The following is a 23,260-nucleotide window of genomic DNA, read 5'->3' on the forward strand; positions in this document are numbered from 1 at the left end:
ACTAAAGTTAAAGTCTCCTAGAATTACTACATTATCGTGCCTTGTGGCCTTAACAATTTCCTCCCATAGTAGTATCTCTTGGTCCCTATCTAAGTTTGGGGGACGGTATATCACTCCTAAAATCAGTTTTTCACGCCCCTCTGAAAATTCTATCCAAACAGACTCTGTATGTGTTACTTCAGACTTAATACCCGTTTTTATGCAACAGTTCAAGCGATCTCGGACATACAATGCCACCCCACCCCCCTTCCCGATACTTCTATCTACTTGGAACAATTTAAAACCCTGAATATGACATTCCGCAGGCATGTCCCGACTTTTTGAATTAAACCACGTCTCAGTTAAGGCAAATACATCAATGTTACCTGCACTAGCAACTAATCTCAACTCGTCCATCTTATTCCTAGCACTACGGCAATTAGCATAATAAACATTGAAAGACTCTCCTTTCTCTTTACCCTTCCTTCTCATTTCTGTTTTTCTACTAAACCTATTACTGTCCTTGTCACCCAAAGTCACTGGCTTTTCAATATCTACCTAGTTCTGCATATTACTAGTTCCCCTAGAACTTGTAATATTACTACACTGGGACTTCACTGTTTTCCTGCCAAACCTATACCACTAACTATTCCTAGTTTAAAGTCCTAACAGCTCCCTCCACTGCAGTTGCCAGTGCTACCACCCCAGACCTAGATAAGTGAACCCCATCCCTGGCATACATGTCATTTCTGCCATAGAAGAGGTCCCAGTTGTCAACGAATGTTACCACATTTTCCTTACAGTATTTGTCCAGCCAGCTATTGACACCAATTGCCCTGGACAACCATTCATTTCCAACTCCTCTCCTTGGCAAAATACCACATATGACAGGGTTCCCACCCTTACTCCTAATTATTTCTATTTCTGACCTATACCTGCTAATCAGGTCTTCACTCCTACATCTGCCAACATCGTTGCCTCCAGCACTGAGACAGATAATAGGATTGCTCCCATTACCTCTCATGATGTCATCCAGACGGCTAACAATATCCTCCATACCAGCCCCAGGAAAGCAAACTCTCTGTCTCCTACTCCTGTCTTTCAAGCAGAACGCCCTATCCATATACCTAACTTGGCTATCCCCAACAACAACAATATTCTTACCTTCCTTGATGTCGTTCGTCGTGACGTTCCCAGTAGTCGACTCACATTCGTCGGGTAGCACTGAGAATGTATTAGATGTTTCCACAACAGTTTCCACGGCAGTCTCTTTCTTCTTCATCGTTTCTACCTTTCCATTCGTCTTCTTGATCGTCAACTTCGTTCCCTGCTGTCCAGCCACTGACCAGTTTCCCTTCTTGACCTGAGGACTCAAAACAGGAGGACTACTACGAATCTTCTTGTTTTCCTCGGTCAGTCGCCGAATCTCCATCTTCGCCATCCTCAGTTCTTCCTTAAGCTGTTGGTAAAGTTGCTCGATGGAGGGCATCTTGCTTCAATTTGTAGAGAGCGCGCAAACAGGTCTTCACAGAGCCAAGTACACGTCAACACTGTGCAAAAGCCAACTCAATCAGGAGCGACTGCCCAGCACATCCGCACGGCCCAATAGCGATGTGAACACCAAAGTCACACCAAAGCTCTGGCCACGGCAATCCATAATAGAGAGATCATGTTCAAGCAGAGTATCCAGTACTACATTCATCATTGTTTCTCCATCATGGCCTGAAAGAGGAATGAATTTTATAAAGCGCTCTACAGGCTTACCACTGGAGTCTACAAAGCGAACAATGAATGTCAATTGATCTGTATGTGAAATATCTGGTATTGAATCTACACTTATTGCAAAGTATTTTGCAGTTTTCACAGCTGCTATGATGTTATTGAGGACCTTCTTAGTCATCAGTTCAATAAATTCATTGCATATAGTAGATGACATGTAAGATACAGTGCCTCTTCCTGCATTCCCAAGGCGTGACACATGATTTGCTAAGAATGGATCGAATTGTGCTAACAGTTCTATGATCCCTAGGAAATTGCCATTGTTTTCCGAACCAAAAACCTCATTTTCTCCACGGAAAGCAAGTCTTCTTAGAGCTAAGAATTTTACAACAGCAACAACTCTTTCTAGAACTTTTCTCCAATAAGTGAGCTCTTTTTCAGTTTGATTTTCCAAATGAGAATCCAATAAGCCTTTTTTCTGTGCACGAAATACACTGGCTAAAATGCAGCTCCTGTGAGTGGTGCTGTTTTCATGTTCCTCGAAACGCTTGGAATTTTTCCAGTCATTGAACCCCTGTGTGAAGGTATTTTCTATGGTAGAACATAGCTTGCATGCTGAACAGTACATTTTTCCTGAGCTTTCAGAGTATACCATCCATGATCTTTTCAGTTTCTGAATTTGCAAGCTTCCTATAAAACATAGATGACTTTAAACAACGACGACTTCCATCATCATAAATCCTTGCTGATTTCCTAAAGTCAATGTTCAGAGTTTGACTGAAGTTTTCTGCAATGAAAGCATTACGTAGAGAATCTGAGATTACATTTGGCCATGAGGCAGGATCTTTTAAGACAAATCCTGTGGATGAAATGTCCGTTGAGACATTGAGAGGAGACACAAAAGAAGTAGATGCTGGCTGAGAAATAATGGAGGGAGGGCTTCCTGTATGATCTGACGTATCTGCAGATTCAACTGTACTGGTAACATCAGAAACTGTTTTCGTGAGCATGTCTGTGATCTTTCTGCAGCTTCCTACATCTTTCTTTTTCTGTTCTTCTTCTTGAATTTTCTTCTTTCTTTTCTGTGACCCACTCGCATAAGAACGTCCAACATCACGTTCACGAGATGCCATAATGAGGATGTATCACTGTCTGTATTCATGCAAATACAAATTTTTCATTATCAATTATTATTAATTTTTTAATTATTATTAAATTTTTTTTTCTGTCAATTGGGGGGATATGGCCCTTGTAGCCCCCTTTCCTCTGGCTGCGCATCTAAAAATTCAAAACGTTACCAGAAAGGAGTCATATACAGAACTTTTACCATAGATTAGGTTAGTGATTTGGGCTACGAATATTTTACTAATTCATCCTCCTTGATCTCCAATTTACTTAAACAGAAATCATACTGAGTCCAAGAACCATGCACAATGGTATTTATATTAACATTTTCATAACTAAACTAATCATTATGTTTTGCATGATATATGGCCTACCACCATAGATAAGGACATGAGAATTAAAGAATGCAGGGACAATTTTCAGTTTCACCCAACCAACGATTTTCTGATGTGGCTTATGTGTTTCTGGGGAAATATGTAGTAAATTAATTGATGTTCTACATCACTTCCGTCGCAACTTGAAAACTAAGCATTTGCGACGGAAGTGATGTAGAACATCAATCAATTGAGATCTGTTATTGAAATGATACAGACTTAAAGACAGGACAAAGTGCTTTTAAAACCTACAAACGGAAGTCAGTTTGCGTTTTTTAGGTTTTTCTTAATAGTATTTTTACCAAAAATGCGTCTTGACTGGTCCATGTCGGTATTTTATACCTTTCTTGCACAACTTGTCAGACACTGCATCATGGAATCTTGGTTCAGAGGACATCTACAAGACCTTCTTCACGGCTGCTACAACTAACCCATCTCTTTGGGAAGGACCTACTCCCACTGGGGAATCCCGCCTACCAGTGACTATGCCCTCGTCTGCTGCACGTCCTTGTCCACTGTCGCCTATATAACCGCCAGTCTTCTTGCCTTTTCTCCAGATTCTCCTCCACCACGATGTTGTGAACACTAACTCCAAGGCTGAGGGACTGATTACCTCAACTTTAGTATATAGCTCTACTGTCTTCCAATTATGTCCTAGAATCTGTATTGATAAAGCCACTGGATGGCAAAACGTCTACAATAAAGATATCCAGATGTTGCACATGTGTCTTAACTTTCATATTGTCGGTATTTTATACCTTTCTTGCACAATCCCCTTCATGTGTGCTGGTAGGCAGTTGAACAGTCTTGGACCCCTGACACTTGTTGTGTTGTCTCTTAGTGTACTTGTAGTGCCTCTGCTTTTCATTGAAGGAATGTTGCATCTCCTGCTGAGTCTTTTGCTCTCATAGGAAGTGATTTTCATGTGCAAGTTTGATACTAATCCTTCTAGGATTTTCCAAGTGTATATTATCATGTATCTTTCTTGCCTGCATTCCAGGAAATACAAATCGAGGAACTTCAAAAATTTCCAGAAATTTAGGTGCCTTATCGTACTTATGTGTGCCCTGAAAGATCTCTGTACATTCTCCAGGTCAGCAATTTTGCTTGTCTTGAAGGGGGCAGTTAGTGTACAGCAGTATTCCAGCCTAGAGAGAACAAGCAATTAGATGAAAATCATCATAGGCTTGGCATCCCTAGTTTTGAAGGTTCTCGTTATCCATCCTATCATTTTTCTAGCAGATGTGGTAGATACATTGTTGTGGTCTTTGAAGGTGAGATCCTCTGACATTATCACTCCCAGGTCCTTCACATTACTTTTTCGCTCTATTGTATGGTTAGAATTTGCTGTATATCCTGATACAGTTTTAATTTCCTCAAGTTTTCCATATCTGAAGAGTTGAAATTTCTCTTCACTGAACTTCATATTGTTTTGAGTGGTGCATTTGAAGATTTGGATGAAGTCCGCTTGGAGTATTATAGTGTCTTCGATGGAGGACACTGTCATGGCAATTCTGGTGTCATCCGCAAATCAAGACATGGATCTATGGCTTACATCTGTCTATGTCAGATATGAGGATGAGGAATAGGATGGGAGCAAGTACTGTGCCTTGTGGAACAGACCTTTTCATAGTAACTGCCTCAGACTTTACTCTGTTTACTATTAGTTTTTGTGTTCTATTTATTAGGAAGTTAGATCCATCTACCAACTTTTCCTGTTATTCCTTTATCACACATTTTGTGGTCACACCTGCTAAGTAAAAGGACAGAAATGCAACCAATGTGACATTTTATTTTTTTATATTTTATTATAAAAAAAACACAGTACACGTTATATATGTATGCTATACATAAGTTCACTTAAACCAAGATACGTGAACTATTAGATAAGAAAAACAAACAACTCCACATTCCCTACCCCAGCACTAAATATGTACATTAGGAACACACGTTACTGTGGATGTATGATACACCCCCCTTAAAATGCCCATCCAGAATAAACACTATATATATATATATATATATATATATATATATATATATATATATATATATATATATATATATATATATACATACTATGAAACAAAGGACAACCCACACCTTAACATACAGGTGGCTTTATCATTCTCATGAAATACAGTCCTTTTTTATTTATTTATTTATAAATTTGAACATGATGCAGAGAAGTACAAAAGAATACAGTTAAATGCAGCATGCCAAAGCCACTTGAATGCATAGCATTACTGGCTGGCTTAAAATTAACTTAAGATTAACTAAGCAATGAAGTATTCAGTGGTAAAACATTATTGTAAACAAATAATAATTAAGCACAAATGAGTATTACGAAAACAGGTCGTATGGTTGCTTGCATTGCTGTACAATTAGTATTTATTTATTTATTTATTTATTTATTTATTTATTTAATTTGAACATGATACAGAGAAGTACAAGGAATATAGTTTTTAAAGTGCAACATGCCAAAGCCCTTTGCAGAGCATTATGGGCAGGCTTAAAATTAACTTAAGATTAACTAAGCAGTGATATATTCAGTGGTACAAAAATTATTGTAAAACAGATAACAATTTAGTACAGATGAGTATTACAAAGACAGGTCATATGGTCATTTACTGTGTTGCTGTGTAATCAGTAGAATGGAGTATTATGTTAGGTAATGAAGTTAAATAGTAACAAAGTTTGATTGGGTCACAGGTTGACATTTATGAGATACAATAATGAGATACATATATGAGATACAATTTATGAGATACAATTATTCAGTATTTATTTAGTTGTGGGTGAGTAATTGATTTTTGAGAAGAGACTTGAATTTATTAACAGACAGTGTTTCTTTTATATTTACAGGTAATGAATTCCAGATTTTAGGGCCTTTTATGTGCGTTGAGTTTTTGCATAGAGTGAGATGGACACGAGGAACATCAAAGAGTGATCTGTGCCTTGTGTTATGGTCATGTGTTCCGTTGAGGTTGGCAAGGAGATGTTTGAGGGGAGGGTTAATATCAGAATTAAGTGTTCTATGTATGTAATAGGTGCAGTAATAAGTATGTATGTTTTGTATTGTGAGTAGGTTTAGTGTTTTGAATATTGTTGGAGTGCGCTGTCTGTAGTGGGAATTTGTTATCATTCTGACTGCAGCCTTTTGTTGGGTGATTAGTGGTCTGAGATGGTTAATTATTGTTGAGCCCCATGCACAAATTCCATAGGTGAGATAGGGGTAAATAAGTGAGTGATATAGGGCCAGGAGGGCTGACTGTGGAACATAGTACCGTATCTTCGATAGTATGCCTACGGTCTTGGAATTTTTTTTGGAAATTTGTTTTATATGTATTTGAAATTTGAGTCTATTATCAAGGTGATTCATTTATCATTATGTTAAGAGACACATCTGCAGCTCTGCTACCAAACTGAATGAAGTAGGTTTTGTCAATGTTTAGAGTAAGTTTGTTGGTCCTCATCCAGGTTGATATTTTCTGTAATTCGGTATTTACAGTATTGGCTAGCGTGACCAGGCTCGGGTGAGAGAAGACGTATGTAGTGTCATCTGCAAATAGTGTGGGTTTGAGTAGTTGCGATGCATTTGGTAGGTCATTTATATATATGAGAAAGAGGAGAGGGCTTAGGACACTTCCCTGTGGGACACCAACTGTAATTGGCTGTGCGGAAGAGTTTGCCCCATTTTTTCAAATTCAAATTCAAAGTTTATTCTCTATAAGGATTACAATGCTGAGTTTACAGAATTTGGTTATTGTATTGTTTACATGTAGTAAAATGATAATTACAGAGTGTACCACTAGAACACCTAGCATGGCTAGGCATTTCGGGCAGACTTAAATTAAATCTTATGTTTAAAATATTACAAAATTATGAGGTAAGTTGGTATTATGGCTAAGTGACTAAATACTAGTTTGTGAGTTTAGCAATGTGAATGCTTTTGTTTTGGCACTATACATAGTTTCAGTATTGGAGTATCACAGGCCAACTTATGACTAGTTAAGATTCATTAGTTTGAGATTGAGATTGATATTTCTGTTTATGGTCAAATGGGTGAGTGAGTGTAAGTGTTAACCACCAGGTGGTATTCGTGTAATTAGTTGACAGGGTGTATCAGGGAGATAAGATGTTTTCTGATGGTAGTTTTGAAGGTGATGAATGTGTCTGCAGTTTTAGAGTTTTCAGGTAGGGTGTTCCAGATTTTAGGGCCTTTGACATACAATGAATTTTTGTAAAGGTTTAGTCGGACACGGGGAATGTCATAGAGATGTTTGTGTCTGGTATTGTGCCTGTGGGTTCTGTCGCAACTATCAAGAAAGCGTTTTAGGTCAAGGTTAATATTGGAATTTAAGGTCCTGTAGATGTAGATTGCACAGTAGTAAGTGTGGATGTACTGAACAGGGAGTAAGTTTAGATCTATGAAGAGTGGGGGGTGTGTTGCCAGGGATGGGATTTAGTGATTATTCTTACTGCGGCTTTTTGTTGGGTTATTATTGGCTTTAGGTGTGTTGCTGCAGTTGAACCCCAAGCACATATAGCATAGGTGAGGTATGGATATATAAGTGAATGGTATAGTGCGAGAAGGGCAGTTTGCGGCACGTAGTATCGTATCTTGGAGAGGATCCCAACCGTTTTGGATACTTTTTTGGTTATGTGTTGGATATGGGTGCTGAAGTTCAGGTTGTTGTCGAGGTGTAGGCCTAGGAATTTGCCCTCATTATGCCTGGCAATTAGAGTGTTGTCGATCTTAATGTTAATTTGCGCATCTCCTGCTCTGCTACCAAACATAATGTAGTAGGTTTTGTCAGTGTTAAGTGTAAGTTTATTGGCTGTCATCCAAGTCGATATTTTGATCAGCTCCTCATTAACAATGGTGTTGAGGGTGGCAAGATTAGGGTGAGAGATGACATAAGTCGTGTCGTCAGCAAAGAGAATGGGGTTCAGGTGTTGAGATACGTTTGGAAGATCATTGATGTATATGAGGAAGAGCAGGGGACCAAGGACACTTCCCTGCAGAACTCCAGTATCAAGTGGCTGTGTTGTTGATGCTGTGTCTTTAATGGTGACATACTGATACCTATTAGTAAGGTAAGATTTGAAATATGCAAGCGCATGGCCTCGTATTCCATAATGGTCAAGTTTGTGGAGTAGGATGCCGTGGTCTACTGTGTCAAAAGCTTTTCTTAGGTCAATAAAAATTCCTAGTGGATATTCCTTATTTTCCAATGCTTGTGTAAAGCAGATCTAGCATTTTTATGATTGCATCGTTAGTGCTTTTATTTTTCCTGAATCCAAATTGGCAGGGGTTGAGTATGTTTTGTGCCGTTATAAATGAATATAGTCTCCTGTGCACAAGTTTCTCAAAGATTTTGGATAGCAATGGTAAGTTTGATATTGGCCTATAGTTGTTTAAATCTGTAGGGTCACCACCTTTATGTATTGGTGTAACCCTTGCCGTCTTGAGTAGTTTCGGGAAGGTGCTAGTTTCTAGTGACTTGTTAAAAAGTAATGAGATAGCATGCGAGAGGACATGGGCCGCTCTCTTGTACAATAATGGTGGGATATGAGACAGATTCCCTGAGTTATTTTTAAGTGACTTTATAATCTCGGTGACTTCCATGGGCTCAGTTGGAGCAAGATAGAAGGAATTTGGGAAATTCCCATCTAGGTAGTCCCCGGCATGGGCATTGGTGCATGGGATTTTATTGGCGAGATTAGAACCTATGGTTGAGAAGAAGTCGTTTATCTTGTTAGCTGTGTCAGTGGGATGCAGTGGTATTTCATTAGGTTTAGTTAGGGCAATATTCTTGTTTTTTTTCAGTTTTTGGGTCCCTAGAATCTGAGAGAGTGTTTTCCAGGTCTTTTTTTATATCTCCTCTTGTGTCAGTGAATCTACTGGAGTAGTATAGTTGTTTGGCTTTCTTTATTACTTTGGTGAGGACTGATGAATAGTGTTTAAGAACATCTTTGTGTATTAAGCCCTGTCTATATTGCTTTTCATATTGGTGTTTCTTATCAATGGATTTCAGAATGGTGCTGGTTAGCCATGGGCAACCAAGCCGTTTGTTTGTGATCTGCTTCGTTTTTATAGGACAATGTTTGTTGTATAGTCTAAGTAATTTGTTAAGAAAAATGTCTGTCCAGTCGTCAATACCATTGGCCTTGGAGAATTCTGTAGGCCAGTCAACAGTCTCTAGGTCAGCTGTGAACTTCCTTATTGAGGCCTCATCATGGAGTCTAAATGAAACTGTGTTGTATTCAAGTGGTGGTTTACTAATGTTTGTCAAGAGGAAGGTAGGGTAGTGGTCTGTAGTGCTATCTGTGATTATCCCTGATTTAAGGGGGGCTAGTATATTGGTCCATATGTGGTCTATTATGGTTGCACTCGTTTCAGTGAGCCTGGTTGGTTTAGTTATTGTTGGTATGAGAAGTGTGTTGTTCATATTGTTGATGAAATCAGTTACAGGCTGATCATCTAGTAGGCCAAGGTTGATGTTGAAGTCTCCAGCTAAGAGAAGGTGGTGCTTATTCATTTGTCTGTTTGTTATTAGTGCCTTTAGTTTCTCACTGAAATTTGGGATGTTTGTGTGGGGTATCCGGTAAATGGCACCGATTGTTATAGGCGTCGTAAGGTTTTTTACAGTAAAATTAGCAAAAATGTATTCTCCATATTCATCACTAAAGCAAGTGGTGCTAATACAAGATAATTGGTTAGAGTAATAGATTGCAGTACCACCCCCAACTTGGTATGGTCTGCAGTTGTGGATTGTTGTGTATCCTGGTAGAGGGTAGATATCTATTATATCCTGCTTAAGCCAGGTCTCAGTAAGAATAATGCAGGAGAAGGGTGTCTTTAGTGATTCAAGGAGTGCCAGGAGGTCATCATAGTGTTTGCTTAAGGACCTGATGTTGTAGTTAAGTACTGATAGACTTTTATCATTGTTTAGGATAGTGCTGGGTTGTGATGCTGTGTAGTAAAGGCAGTTACTTTCCAATAGGTTTTGATTGGGTGTCAGATTATGGAGGTTTAGATCAGGGTCAACGTGATCAATCATCTTCTAGGTTTAAATTATGGTTATTTATATCCTGAGTTGTGTGTTGAGTTCTAGTACTGATATCTGTAGTGGTAGGAAGTTTGGACAAGTATATAGCTAGAATATTTTGGTCATGTAGGGTATAGTCACTACTACACATAATGAAGTTGATGTTGTCTATGTGTTGTGCTGGAATGAACTAAAGTACAACTAGGTATAAACTAATAATATAAAAATACAAATTAAAAATAGCACAAGACTCTCACTTGTAATTGCACTAAGGTCTAATGTAATGACTTTGGTATAGTCTATGTATTGAGCTAGAATGTGCTATAGTACAACTAGGTTTAATCTAATAATATAAAAATACAAATTAAAAATAGCACCAGACTCTCACTAGTAATTACACTATGGTCTGATATAATGAATTTGGTATTGACTATGTATTGGGCTAGAATGAGCTATAGTACAACTGAGTTAAATCTAATGATATAAAAAAGGCACAAGACTCTCAGTTGTAATTGCACTAAGGTCTTATATAAGTTGTTTACAAGAATTAGAGTATAACTAGATTTAAATTGACAAGATAAAATATGCAAGTTAAGGTAGCAAAATAATAAAAAAAAGTAGGAGAAAAAAAAATATATATGAGGTAGTTGGTGCTAGTTAGCAAAAGATAGTTAAGGGCCTTGAACAATAATATAATTGAAATATACACTAATTGCACACACAATATAGTCACTAAGATATGAAAGCAATCTTAGAATAGGACTTATAATATAAACTTATAATATAAAAATAAAAATTGAATTGGTACTTGCAATTGCACTAGTCTGGTATAGGTTGTTAACAAGAACAATTGCACTAGGGTCTGGTATATGTTGTTGACAAGATCAAGAGTATAACTAGATTTAAATTGACAAAATAAAATTCACAAATTAAAGTACCAAAAGAATAATAAGTAAAAAATAGCAATGGCAATGTCTTGGTTATAATATGATAGTAAGATGGTAGACAGGTACACAGGTACACAGATACACAGGTACACAGGTACACAGGTACATAGGATAATATAAAGGTTGGAGTTGAATATACAAACTTGGAAATTTGGCAACAAAATGTTATGGGAAGTATAAAATAATGATTAATGTACAAAAGTATAATTGACTGGTAGTAAATATGGTGTTTAATAAAATTTTAGTAAGTAATATCAATTGATAGTATTTAAAAAAATAGGTAGTAATATGGACAGAGAAAGTATCGATTCAGCTAATAATTAAGCAAACAATAGTAAATAAGAAAATTACATAAGGTGACTTATGCTTACTAGTAAAATCACAAAATGAGGTAGCTGATTATTTAATTACTAAGAGATTGTACAATGAAATTTGAACAATAATGGAGCAAAACATACACTACACTACGTAGGCTTTTAAGTTGGACATTGTTTAGTTATTCTCTGTAAGATTAGTATCCCTGAGAAATCGTGATAGATCATTCTCGTTCGTGATTGTATACAGTTGACCTACATTTGTTTTCCTAACTAGAATTTTCCCATCCCGTGTGAAGCATTGGTGTATTGTGCCATTATTCTCCCGCTTAAGTTTTCTGATTCTATACAGGAGGTTCTGACGTTTTTTTGGTAAGACACTCGTTTATGTATACCTCTTTCTTTACTTTAATAGATGCAATTATTAAGTCTTTTTTCCTGTCATGTGAGTGGAATCTAATCATAACACTTTTTCTACCATGGGATCCTAGTTACCTAGCTTCTTTTATTTCAGATTCTGGTACAATAACACTTGTTTGGTCCTTTATGATCTGCAGAGTAATTTCTTTACTGTTTGTTTGGTTCTTATCACTGGGAAAAAGTGGACTGTTAACTATTACTGCGTCCGATAGTTTATCTTGTTCAGTTTTATCTTCTTGGAGAGCAAAGTAGTCGCTGAACTGGTTATCTAAGTTGTTCTTCCAGTCTTTTACTGCTTCTTCAACCTTTGTATTAAGAGATATTATTTGTTCTGTATGGCTATCTATGACTGTTTGGATGGTCTTGCGATAGTTAGTTATTCCTGGTGTTGATAACTTTTGTTCAAGACTGAGGATTTTGTTCTCGAGTTGTGTCATCCTGTTGTCTTGTTTTGTTAGTGTCTCTCGAAGATTCATATTTTCAATAACTAAGGTGGAGATGCATGACTTTAGGGTATCTTGTAACATAACACAAAAAGCTATATAAGCCTAGGTATGGCACACGTATTTATATTATATATGAAACTTTATATACAAAGACATTCATATATATTAAACACTTCAAACATTACAATATAATATCGGTGACAAATATAAAATAACTCTGATGCATCCCACTTCACTCCCGCTAACACTACATCATCCCACTTCACTCCCGCTAACACTACATCATCCCTCTTCACTCCCGCTAACACTACATCATCCCACTTCATTCCCGCTAACACTACATCATCCCACTTCACTCCCGCTAACACTACATCATCCCACTTCACTCCCGCTAACACTACATCAACCCACTTCACTCCCGGTAACACTACATCATCCCACTTCACTCCCGCTAACACTACATCAACCCACTTCATTCCCGCTAACACTACATCATCCCACTTCACTCCCGCTAACACTACATCATCCCACTTCACTCCCGCTAACACTACATCATCCCACTTCACTCCCGCTAACACTACATCATCCCACTTCACTCCCGCTAACACTACATCATCCCACATCATCCCAAAAGCAACATATGTATTATGGGATTCAAATATAATTTCTATTTTTAAGTATCATAAACATCTTATACTGTAAACATAAAAATATACATATTTATTACTATAAAACAATACAATCAAAAACAATATAAATATATACATACATACCCCATATTCAATCCCCCTCCACTATAGCAATACCACTATACTCTCACGCTACTGACTATAGCAGTAGTCCTGCATCACCCACCCTAACCCCGCCTAATACACAGTATATTTACACATACCCCTCATATGCCTATCTCACTCGTTAACAGACATTGTACTTCATTGATTGCCAATATTGCAACCCATTCTGGGAACAGGACGAAAAATTACTCTTTCCGTCTACTAGACACACTTTATATATGGTAAAAACCACACACCCATTTATTACTACGTTGTGATGAATGGTTTGAAAAACCGACAAGTTGAAGATTGAGACACTTATGCAGCATATGGGAATCTTTATTCAGGATGAAGCCACTGTGTGGCGAAACGTTTCCTGAATAAAGATTCCCATATGCTGCATAAGTGTCTCAATCTTCATTACTACGTTATTTATCACGCCCGCAGGTCCTTTCCAATTAAAGCAATCACCAGGCCAAACAATACAGTAGAGACATCCCATAAATCAACATATCCAATACAAACAAGAGGAAACCAGTTCACAGTACTGCCTGTGTTATGACCTCATATCTTTTCTTTTTCAAAACGCCTTGCTCAAAAGGCCATCATTCTACTCTCAACTAAAACAGACAACTCATACCCAAGCACATGCACCCATTAAATCCCAATGCCATGGCCATACAAGATAGGAACAGCTTTCTCCCAGATAAACCACCACAACGTACTCAATCAACCACACAAATACACTGCAGTTACCTACCATATCAACGCACTCCTCAATGCTAACAATCCTCTGATATTCATGCTACGATAGCCTTCAGGAAATGCCCTTTCCCATATATCCCCTTATTTCGACTGAGCGTTCTGTAAATTGTCGCTGCCAAGACCTTTCGCACCACCCAATCCCCATTACTCCTCATGGCCCATGATACGAAAGCAAAATCCGCTGTTATGTACACCAATGCCCGCTGCATAGACTCCTCCACATCTCCCACATCCAAGCTCAATGCCCCTAATACCTTCTTTAACATTCTTGTAATGTCTGGTGAAGCCAACGGATATACAGGTGCCACATGCCAAACTTTACTATATAAAAATACATTCATTACTGTCACACGCTGATGTATCGTCAAATGCATCGGTCACAAAATATCTAACCTTCCCACCACCCTATGTACTACATTCCCAGAATTAACCATCCTAATCTCCATCGCATTCCCCATATACACTATCCCACACACCTTTAGTCTATCCCCCACACACCAATGCACAGCTTTTCCCCAACTCCCCCTCCCTACCCAATCCCCTAAGACCAATAATTTTGACTTCTGTACATTCACTCTTAAACCCGTAATCCCCTCAATACCACCAATCACATCCTTCCTCCTCATCAGAATCGTTGTGTCATCCACATACCCTATTATTCCCATCCCTCCATTCCCTATGCCTTGATCCACCCCCAAACATCTCCCCACCACCCTATAGAAAGGGTCCAGTATACAAGCAAACAACAGTTGAGACAAGGGACAGCTCTGACTTATGCCTCTACCCACTGAAACCCACTCCCTCAATTTTCCATTCACCTGCACACGTACACCCACCCCTTTGTACAAAGTCTCAACCCAACGCACCATCTCTTCCCCAAAACCCTGTCTTCGTAAGATATACCACAGCGCCACACGTTCCACACAATCATACACTGCCTGCCAATCCAATGCTAAGGCACTTCCTCCCCCTTATTCTCCATTTCCATACTTTTCACAAAATCTTTTATGATGCCATGTCCTTCATACATCGTCCTCCCAGGCACCCCATATTGTCCTCTCGCAACCACTCTATCTACCACACACTTCAACCTATTCCTCAGGATTTTTGTGAAGACCTTATAATCTGCTCATAGCAAAGACAATGCCCTGTAGTTCCACGCTGTAGTAGGGTCCTTCCCTTTTGGAACCAAAGCTATAACCACTGTACACTGCAACCCACCCATCCTCCCCTCACTTTTCATTGTATTCATCAGTTGTACCAAATAATTCTTCAAAACGCACCAATGCCTCACATAAAATTCACAGGGTAACCCATCTATGCCCGGCGCCTTACCTCTCACCATATCCTGCAAAGCCCTCCATACCTTCCCCTCTTCAATATCCCCTCCCAATGCTGTGCCATCACTGCTACTCAGCTCACAAGTTACATTCGCTCCCAATCCCTCTTAAGCTTCACCATTTCCTCTTGCACTCAGCAAATATCTTCCAAACCACCTATCCACGTAACCACTCATTCTCTCTATAGTTCGCAGCACCTGCCCCCTCTCATACCCACCTAAGTCCTCATGTACTACCAACTTATCAATTTCCTTTGCCATCTTGCACCTCTGCTGGCCCCTTAACACACAGACCGATGGCCTGTCACTCAACATCGCCTCCTCCAACCCACCCTGCACTCTCACCTCATCAAATCTCTCATTTTGTATATCTCTAGTCTGCCCATTTAATGTTTCAATTTCCTCCACGGAATACACCCCTACCTGAGCACCCTTCTCATAACAACCCTGCAAATGCCCCCTTTAAATACTGTTGGAGCCCATATGTCATTCAAGCCTCATGCTTTCCTCGTCACACATAATATTGCCATATCCTCCCCTCTGCTACCCCATCCCACCACCCCAATAAATCTCACACACCCCTACCCTCACCCCACAATTCCTCATACAAACTTTCAAAATCCACCCCCTCCACCGAGAAGGCACACATTCAGTTTCTAGTACCCCGAATATCTCTTAGGCAAGCCGTCCCAAGTCAAGTCTGTACAAACCGCCCGATGATCTGAGTATGCGACATTTACCGTATGCACCTGTATCATCCTCACACTACTTGTCACATACAAGCTCTCTAGCCATGATGCATAACCCATTCTATGAAACGTGTGCTCGACCTGCCAATTCCCTCCTCCAACTATATCCCCCAATCCCACACCTCGCAAAAGATCCCCTAAACCTACCAAAAAACACCCTGCCCCCCTCGGTTCCACATCTTTCCTATGCACCACACAGTTCCAATCACCACCCACTATTGCCATTGGGGGTAATGACCGCAACTAATAAACCAACACATCATGCACAAGCTCATTCTTCACCCTCACATCATTCTCTGCCGTTGCATACACACAAACTTCTGCCATTCTCTCACCTCTCCACCACCCATCTACCCGTAGCACACGACCACTCTCCCTCTGCCCCTAATAACAACAAACGGGTTCGTCTCTCGAATCAGGATTTCCACCTCGCCCTTCAATCGTTCTGAATACACCACAAACACTGTACCCATCCACTTCCAACTCCCATCCTAGCTTGAAATTATGCTCCTGCACAAAAACAATGTCTATGGCATAGCACCATAAAAACCCCTGTAGCCACATACGCTTCTCACCCGCACACAGTCAATTTACATTCACTGTCATACACCGGAAACCTACTTATTGGATTTCACCCACTGTCCCTTGTCATCTTTCACAGACACGCTACCAGCATGTCTACTTCTGCCACCTCTCTCTCCACTGACCACACGATTCCTCTCCCAATCCAACACCTGACTGGGCATACCACATCTGCCCACGGCTTCTTCCCCAGCCTTTGTGCCGGGGTCAAAACATCATCTGAGTCAGATTGTGTCACTGCCTTCTTGCGTCTGACACCCTCCTCGTCCGTCTCCAACTCACTGGACGCCTCATGGTGAATCTCAGCATCCACCGTAATCACGTTCACCACTCTTGGCGGAACAACTTCCACAGTTGGCCGTTGTCCTAGTTGCTCGTCCTCCCTCTGCTCAGGACCCTTCACCGACCTCAGGTCATCGGCAGCACTCGTTGTTTCAAAGAACCCTTCCTGCACTTGCACCATAACTTCTTCCTCTTTCCGCACCTTGCCACTCAGCACGGTCTCCCCTTTCTCCAAGGCAGAGGCGTCAGATCCCACAAACTGTGGCAGGGATGGGCTTGTACCCACCGTTGGCAGCTCACTTTCCACTTCCTCACTCCAGGAAGTACCACGTCCATGTACAGATGACTCATCAGCATGACCCACCTCCGGTTCTGGTCTTTCTCCATCTCACGGTCTGCTTCCTGTTGCCGCTGCTGTCTTCCACACTGGGCTGCCATATGGTTATATGCACCACATAACCTACAAGTCTTATGCTGCCCAGCATAGTACGCTATTACCTGCATCCTGAATTCGTCCAGGATGATGTAAGACAGGATGGAATGCCTCAATGTCATCTTTAGTGTGAACATACCCTCTGGCAAGCCAGCATATGCCCCCTCCGCCCATTTACCAGCCGTTGCCAGGTGTACAGTTCCATACTGTTCAAATACGTTCCTCAGGTCCGTCTCATCAGCCTCAAATGGCACATTTCTGACTTTTACCCAGGTATAGTGCCTAGACACATTGAAGAAGTGAACACGTACTGCCGAGTTAACATCCACACCTCCGTCCTGGTACCTGTCAACCAGCCGTTCATACACTCCAGCTGATCTCAACTTGACGAAAATGTGGTATGCCCCCTTGAGCGCTGCACCATACAGATCTTGATCCACAACACCACAGGTGTCTTGGATAATTGCTGGTAATAGCACTTGGGCTGACTGAGGCGTTATTGCACCATGCACCAATTCAGTGCACACTGTGTGGACACACCTCCTCACAAACTGCACCATCTTGTGAAAATCTATGTCGCCTCCATTGGCCAGCAGAGGGCAGGAGCCACACGTCTGCTCTCCGCTCAGTTCAAGCGGCGAATGTGTGATATTTTTATTGTGGCAACGTTTCGCTCTTCAGGAGCTTTATTAAGCCATTACAAACAATGCATGGACACAGGGAGGTATACATAGGCTTAGAGTGAGGTGTAATGCTAGCGGTAGTAGTAATATAAGTTGTAGAGGTAGTAGTAATACAATATGATCGAACAATCAACTTGCACATGAGTAAAAGGGTATCAAAGCTATTAGTCTGCTTGTTCAGGTAGGGTGAGTGCCTAGCTCCCACTGTCTCCCCCCCCTTTTTACACCCGGTGGCAGGTGACGTGAGCGTCTCTGGCCTGCTTCCATCAAATCTGTAAGTATTCGTTCTGTTCCTGTTTAATTTATTCTGTTTTGGGTTCGTTTGTCTTAATAAGAGCTTCACTCTTATTTAGGGTTTTAGATTTAAGTTTATTCCTGCCTTGCTTTGAATTTACAGTTATGTCATTTTACAATCCTCAGCATTCCTTTTAAACGCCCTACACTTATCATGTGAGCGATTTATCGAATGGTGTGTAACAGTATTTTTTGTTTTTCATTGTAGGCTTGATTGTCGGCTCGGGCCATCTGACTCATGTGAGATTAAGGTAAGGACAGCAGGGATCTTGCCAAGATCCAGAGCCTTCAACTGCACCTCTCTACCTACACTGGTCCGCTCCCCCCCTTTTCCACACGTAGCCGACCACCCAGTCCACTACACATCATTCGAGCAGCCTTCTCCCAGTTGTAACGACACCAGCGTTCATGGTGGTTTAGGACTGGCTAATTAACGTCAACACTGTGGTAATCAGAGAATCAGTCAACCTCTCCTCGGCAGAATATATAAGCGTGTTGGGGACACCATGGTTTGTGTAGTCACGACTAGCTGTGACCCCCCTCCCATCATCAACAGCAGCTTAGAGTTCCAGAACCATTCAAAGCTACGTTCCCAGACATCGGCACCGTTGTATCATCCATTGTGTACATATTAGCTTTGGACCACTAATTATTTATATATTTCATTTTTCTTAAAGTTGGATTAATTTCATGTTTAATTGTTTTATATTATTGGCTGGTGCTTATTATAATAAAATTGTTTGTTATTGAATTTTCTATCTTTTTATTTCCATAAGGAGGAGCCAACCTTGTCAAATGCTGTCTGAGGGTCTGACAGGGCTGAGGAAACCTTCACAAGACTTAATTTTAAATGAATTTTTGCTAATTGACCCGTTTTACTTATTGGACATAATATACCTGGAGTCCACCTGGAGGGTAATCCGGGGATCAACGCCCCCGCGGCGTGGTCCACGACCAGGCCTCCTGGTGGATCAGGGCCTGATCAACCAAGCTGTTACTGCTCACCGCACGTAGTCCAATGTACAAACCACAGCCCGACTGATCTGGCACCGACTTTAAGTATCTGTCCAGTTCCTTCATGAAGGCAGCCAGGGGTCTATTGGTAATTCCCCTTATGCATGGTGGGAGGCTGTTGAACAGTCTTGGGCTCCAGACACTTATGGTGCGTTCTCTTAGTGTACCATTGGCGCCCCTACTTTCATTGGGGTATTTTGCACAGCCTGCCCAGTCTTTTACTTTCGTAGGGAGTGATTTGTGTGTGGAGATTCGGGACCATTCCTTCTAGGATTTTCCAGGTGTAGATTATGATATACATATCTCTCGCCTGCGTTCCAGCGAGTACAAGTCAAGTGCTTCCAAGCGTTCCCAGTAGCTGAGGTGTTTGATGGAACTTACATGTGCAGTAAAGGTTCTCTGTACACACTAAATCTGCAGTTTCACCTGCTTTGAACGGAGATTTTAATGCACAGCCTAGAGAGAACAAATGATTTGAAAAGGATCATCATTGGCTTGGCATTTCTTGTTTTGAACGTTCTCATCATCCATCCTATCATTTTCTTTGCAGTTGTGATCCTTGAAAGTGAGATCCTCAGACATTACCACTCCCAGGTCCCTCATATTATTAATTTTTCGCTCTATTGTATGATCAGAGTATGTAGTATACTCAGTTGTAATTATTATCTCCTCCACTTTTCCAAAACGGGTCTTCAATGAACATCATATTGTTATCCATTGCCCATTGGAAAACCTGATTTATATCTTCTTGGAGGTTAACCGTGTCCTCAATAGATGACAGTCTCATGCAGATCCTAATATCGTCTGCAAAGGATGACACGGTGCTGTGGATTACATCTCTGTCTATGTCTAATATAAGGAACAGGATGGGGACGAGTACTGTGCCTTGCGGAACAGAGCTTTTCACTATGATTTAACTCTGTTTACCACTACTCTTTGTGTTCGATTGGTTAGAAAGTTGAAGATCCATCTACCTACTTTGCCAGTAATTCCTTTTGCACATATTTTGTATGCTATTACGCCATGATCGCACTTGTCAAAAGCTTTTGTAAAGGCTGTGTATATTACATCTGCATTCTGTTTTTCTTCCAGAGGATCCAAGACCATATAGTGATCCAGTAGTTGCGAGAGGCAGAAGAGACCTGCGCTGAACCCAAGTTGCCCTGGATTGTGCAGTTTTTGGGAATCAAAGTGGTTTGCAATCGTGTTGCTTAGCACTCTTTCAAAGATTTTTATGATGTGGGACGCTAGAACTATTGGTCTATAGTTCTTAGCTAATGCTTTGCTGTCACCTTTATGGAGTGGGGCTATATCCGTTGTTTTTAGTGTCTGGAATTTCACCCATGTATAAGCTTCTGCATAGTATACTTAGGGTACGCGAAAGGTTTCTTGCAGTTCTTAATGAACACGGAGTTCCACAAGTCTGGACCCGGGGCTGAGTGCATGGGCATGTTGTCAATGGCTTTCTCAAAGTCTATCGGAGTTAGGGTAATGTCAGAAATCTGGCTTACATTGATGGAGTTTTGAGACTCATTCATGAAAAAATCATTTGGACTGTCGATCTTTAGACTGATTAGTGGCTCGCTAAACACAATCGTATTTGGATTTCAGAATCTCACTCATTTCTTTGCTGTCATCTGTGTATGTCCCATCTTGTCTGAGCAAGGGCCAGATACTAGATGTGGTATTTGCCTTGTTTTTGGCACGTGAAAAGAAATACTTCGAATTTCTTTCAATTTCACTAATCGCTTTTAGCTCCTCCTGTCTCTCTTGGGTCCTGTATGAGTCCTTTAACTTAAGTTCGATACTTTCCACTTCCCTGGTCAGCACTTCCTTCTGTGTATCAGATAATCTAGCATTCTTGAGCTCAGTGATTCATCGTCGTCTTCTGTAGAGGGAGCATCTGTCTCTCTCCAGATTACTTATTTTCTTTCTTAGGAGAATATGCCTTGAACATACTTCAGCTGCCAGGAAGTTGATCCTTTCAAGGCACGTTTGGATCCATTTTATTTAAGATATCTTCCCAACACGTTTCATTTAAGACATGGTTCAATTGGGCCCAGTTGATGTTCTTCTTGTTGAAGTTGTATTCGGTGAAGACACCTTCACAGCTACATGCATTTTGCTGATCAGGATCCCTGTGCATGTAGGTCTGAACTTCGATTAGATTGTGATTGGAATTAGTTGTTTTTTATATTGTTTTGTTTCTTACCAGGTTCTCATTATTTGTGAAGATAAGGTCCAGTGTGTTTTCCAGTCTTGTTGACTATACTATCTGCTGACTTAGGGTGTGTTTATCGCAGAGATTTGGTAGCTCATGTGTGTGTGACATTTCATCTATTCAGCCTCCAGGGATTGTTTCTGCTGTAACATTATTCGCTACATTCTTCCATTTTATATGCTTTAGGTTGAAATCACCAAGCAGTAAGATGTTTGGGGATGGAGCTGGAAGGCTTTCCTGACAGTAATCAATTTTCAGTATGCAGAACATCCACTGTGAAAAAGAGCGAAATTGCATGTGCTTTCGTGACTTCTCACATTATCAAAAAACTATAAAAATAAAAGGTTAACAGATGACAGCAAGGAAATGAGTGAGCTACTCAAGTCACAATATAACTCAGTTTTTAGCAAGCCGCTAACCAGACTGAGAGTCGAAGATCAAAATAAATTTATTATGAGAGAGCCACAGAATTTGGTTAACACAAGCCTATCTGATATTATCCTGACGCCAAATGACTTCGAACAGGGGATAAATGACATGCCCATGCACTCTGCCCCAGGGCCAGACTCATGGAACTCCGTGTTCATCAAGAACTGCAAGAAGCCCCTATCACGTGCTTTTACCATCCTATGGAGAGGGAGCATGGACACGGGGGTCGTCCCACAGTTACTGAAAACAACAGACATAGCCCCACTCCACAAAGGTGGCAGTAAAGCAATAGCAAAGAACTAAAGACCGATAGCACTAACATCCCACATCATAAAAATCTTTGAAAAGGTCCTAAGAAGCAAGATCACCACCCATCTAGATACCCATCAGTTACACAACCCAGGGCAACATGGGTTTAGAGCAGGTTGTTCCTGTCTGTCTCAGCTACTGGATCACTACGACAAGGTCATAGATGCACTAGAAGACAAAAAGAATGCAGATGTAATATATACAGACTTTGCAAAAGCCTTCGACAAGTGTGACCATGGCGTAATAGCGCACAAAATGCGTGCTAAAGGAATAACAGGAAAAGTTGGTAGATGGATCTATAATTTCCTCACAAACAGAACACAAAGAGTAGTAGTCAACAGAGTGAAGTCTGAGGCTGCTACGGTGAAAAGCTCTGTTCCACAAGGCACAGTACTCGCTCCCATCTTGTTTCTCATCCTCATATCTGACATAGACAAGGAAGTCAGCCACAGCACCGTGTCGTCCTTTGCAGATGACACTCGAATCTGCATGACAGTGTCTTTCATTGCAGACACTGCAAGGCTCCAGGCGGACATCAACCAAATCTTTCAGTGGGCTGCAGAAAACAATATGAAGTTCAACGATGAGAAATTTTAATTACTCCGATATGGTAAACACGAGGAAATTAAAACTTCATCAGAGTACAAAACAAATTCTGGCCACAAAATAGAGCGAAAAACCAACGTCAAAGACCTGGGAATGATCATGTCGGAGGATCTCACCTTCATGGACCATAACATTGTAACAATCGCAGCTGCTAGAAAAATGACAGGATGGATAATGAGAACCTTCAAAACTAGGGATCCCAAGCCCATGATGACACTCTTCAGGCCGCTTGTTCTATCTAGGCTGGAATATTGCTGCACACTAACAGCACCTTTCAAGGCAGGTGAAATTGCTGACCTAGAAAATGTACAGAGAACTTTCACGGCACGCATAACGGAGATAGAACACCTCAATTACTGGGAGCGCATGAAGCTCCTTAACCTGTACTCCCTGGAACGCAGG

At 40.6% G+C, this 23,260-nt stretch overlaps 1 protein-coding gene across 1 annotated transcript in view; it reads left to right on the forward strand.

The window, feature by feature from the left end:
* Window positions 1-18,925, forward strand: part of LOC128695724 (peroxisomal membrane protein 11C-like) — a 342,218-nt gene extending 323,293 nt beyond the window's left edge. Inside the window, exon 7 of the mRNA XM_070093447.1 lies at window positions 18,488-18,925. Coding sequence (XP_069949548.1) covers window positions 18,488-18,493 — 6 coding nt within the window. The 3' untranslated portion in view covers window positions 18,494-18,925. The remainder of the gene's footprint in view (window positions 1-18,487) is intronic.
* The last annotated feature ends 4,335 nt before the right edge of the window (window positions 18,926-23,260 follow it).

The sequence above is a fragment of the Cherax quadricarinatus genome, chromosome 42, assembly GCF_038502225.1.
Source record: "Cherax quadricarinatus isolate ZL_2023a chromosome 42, ASM3850222v1, whole genome shotgun sequence".
NCBI classification, from domain to species: domain Eukaryota; kingdom Metazoa; phylum Arthropoda; class Malacostraca; order Decapoda; family Parastacidae; genus Cherax; species Cherax quadricarinatus.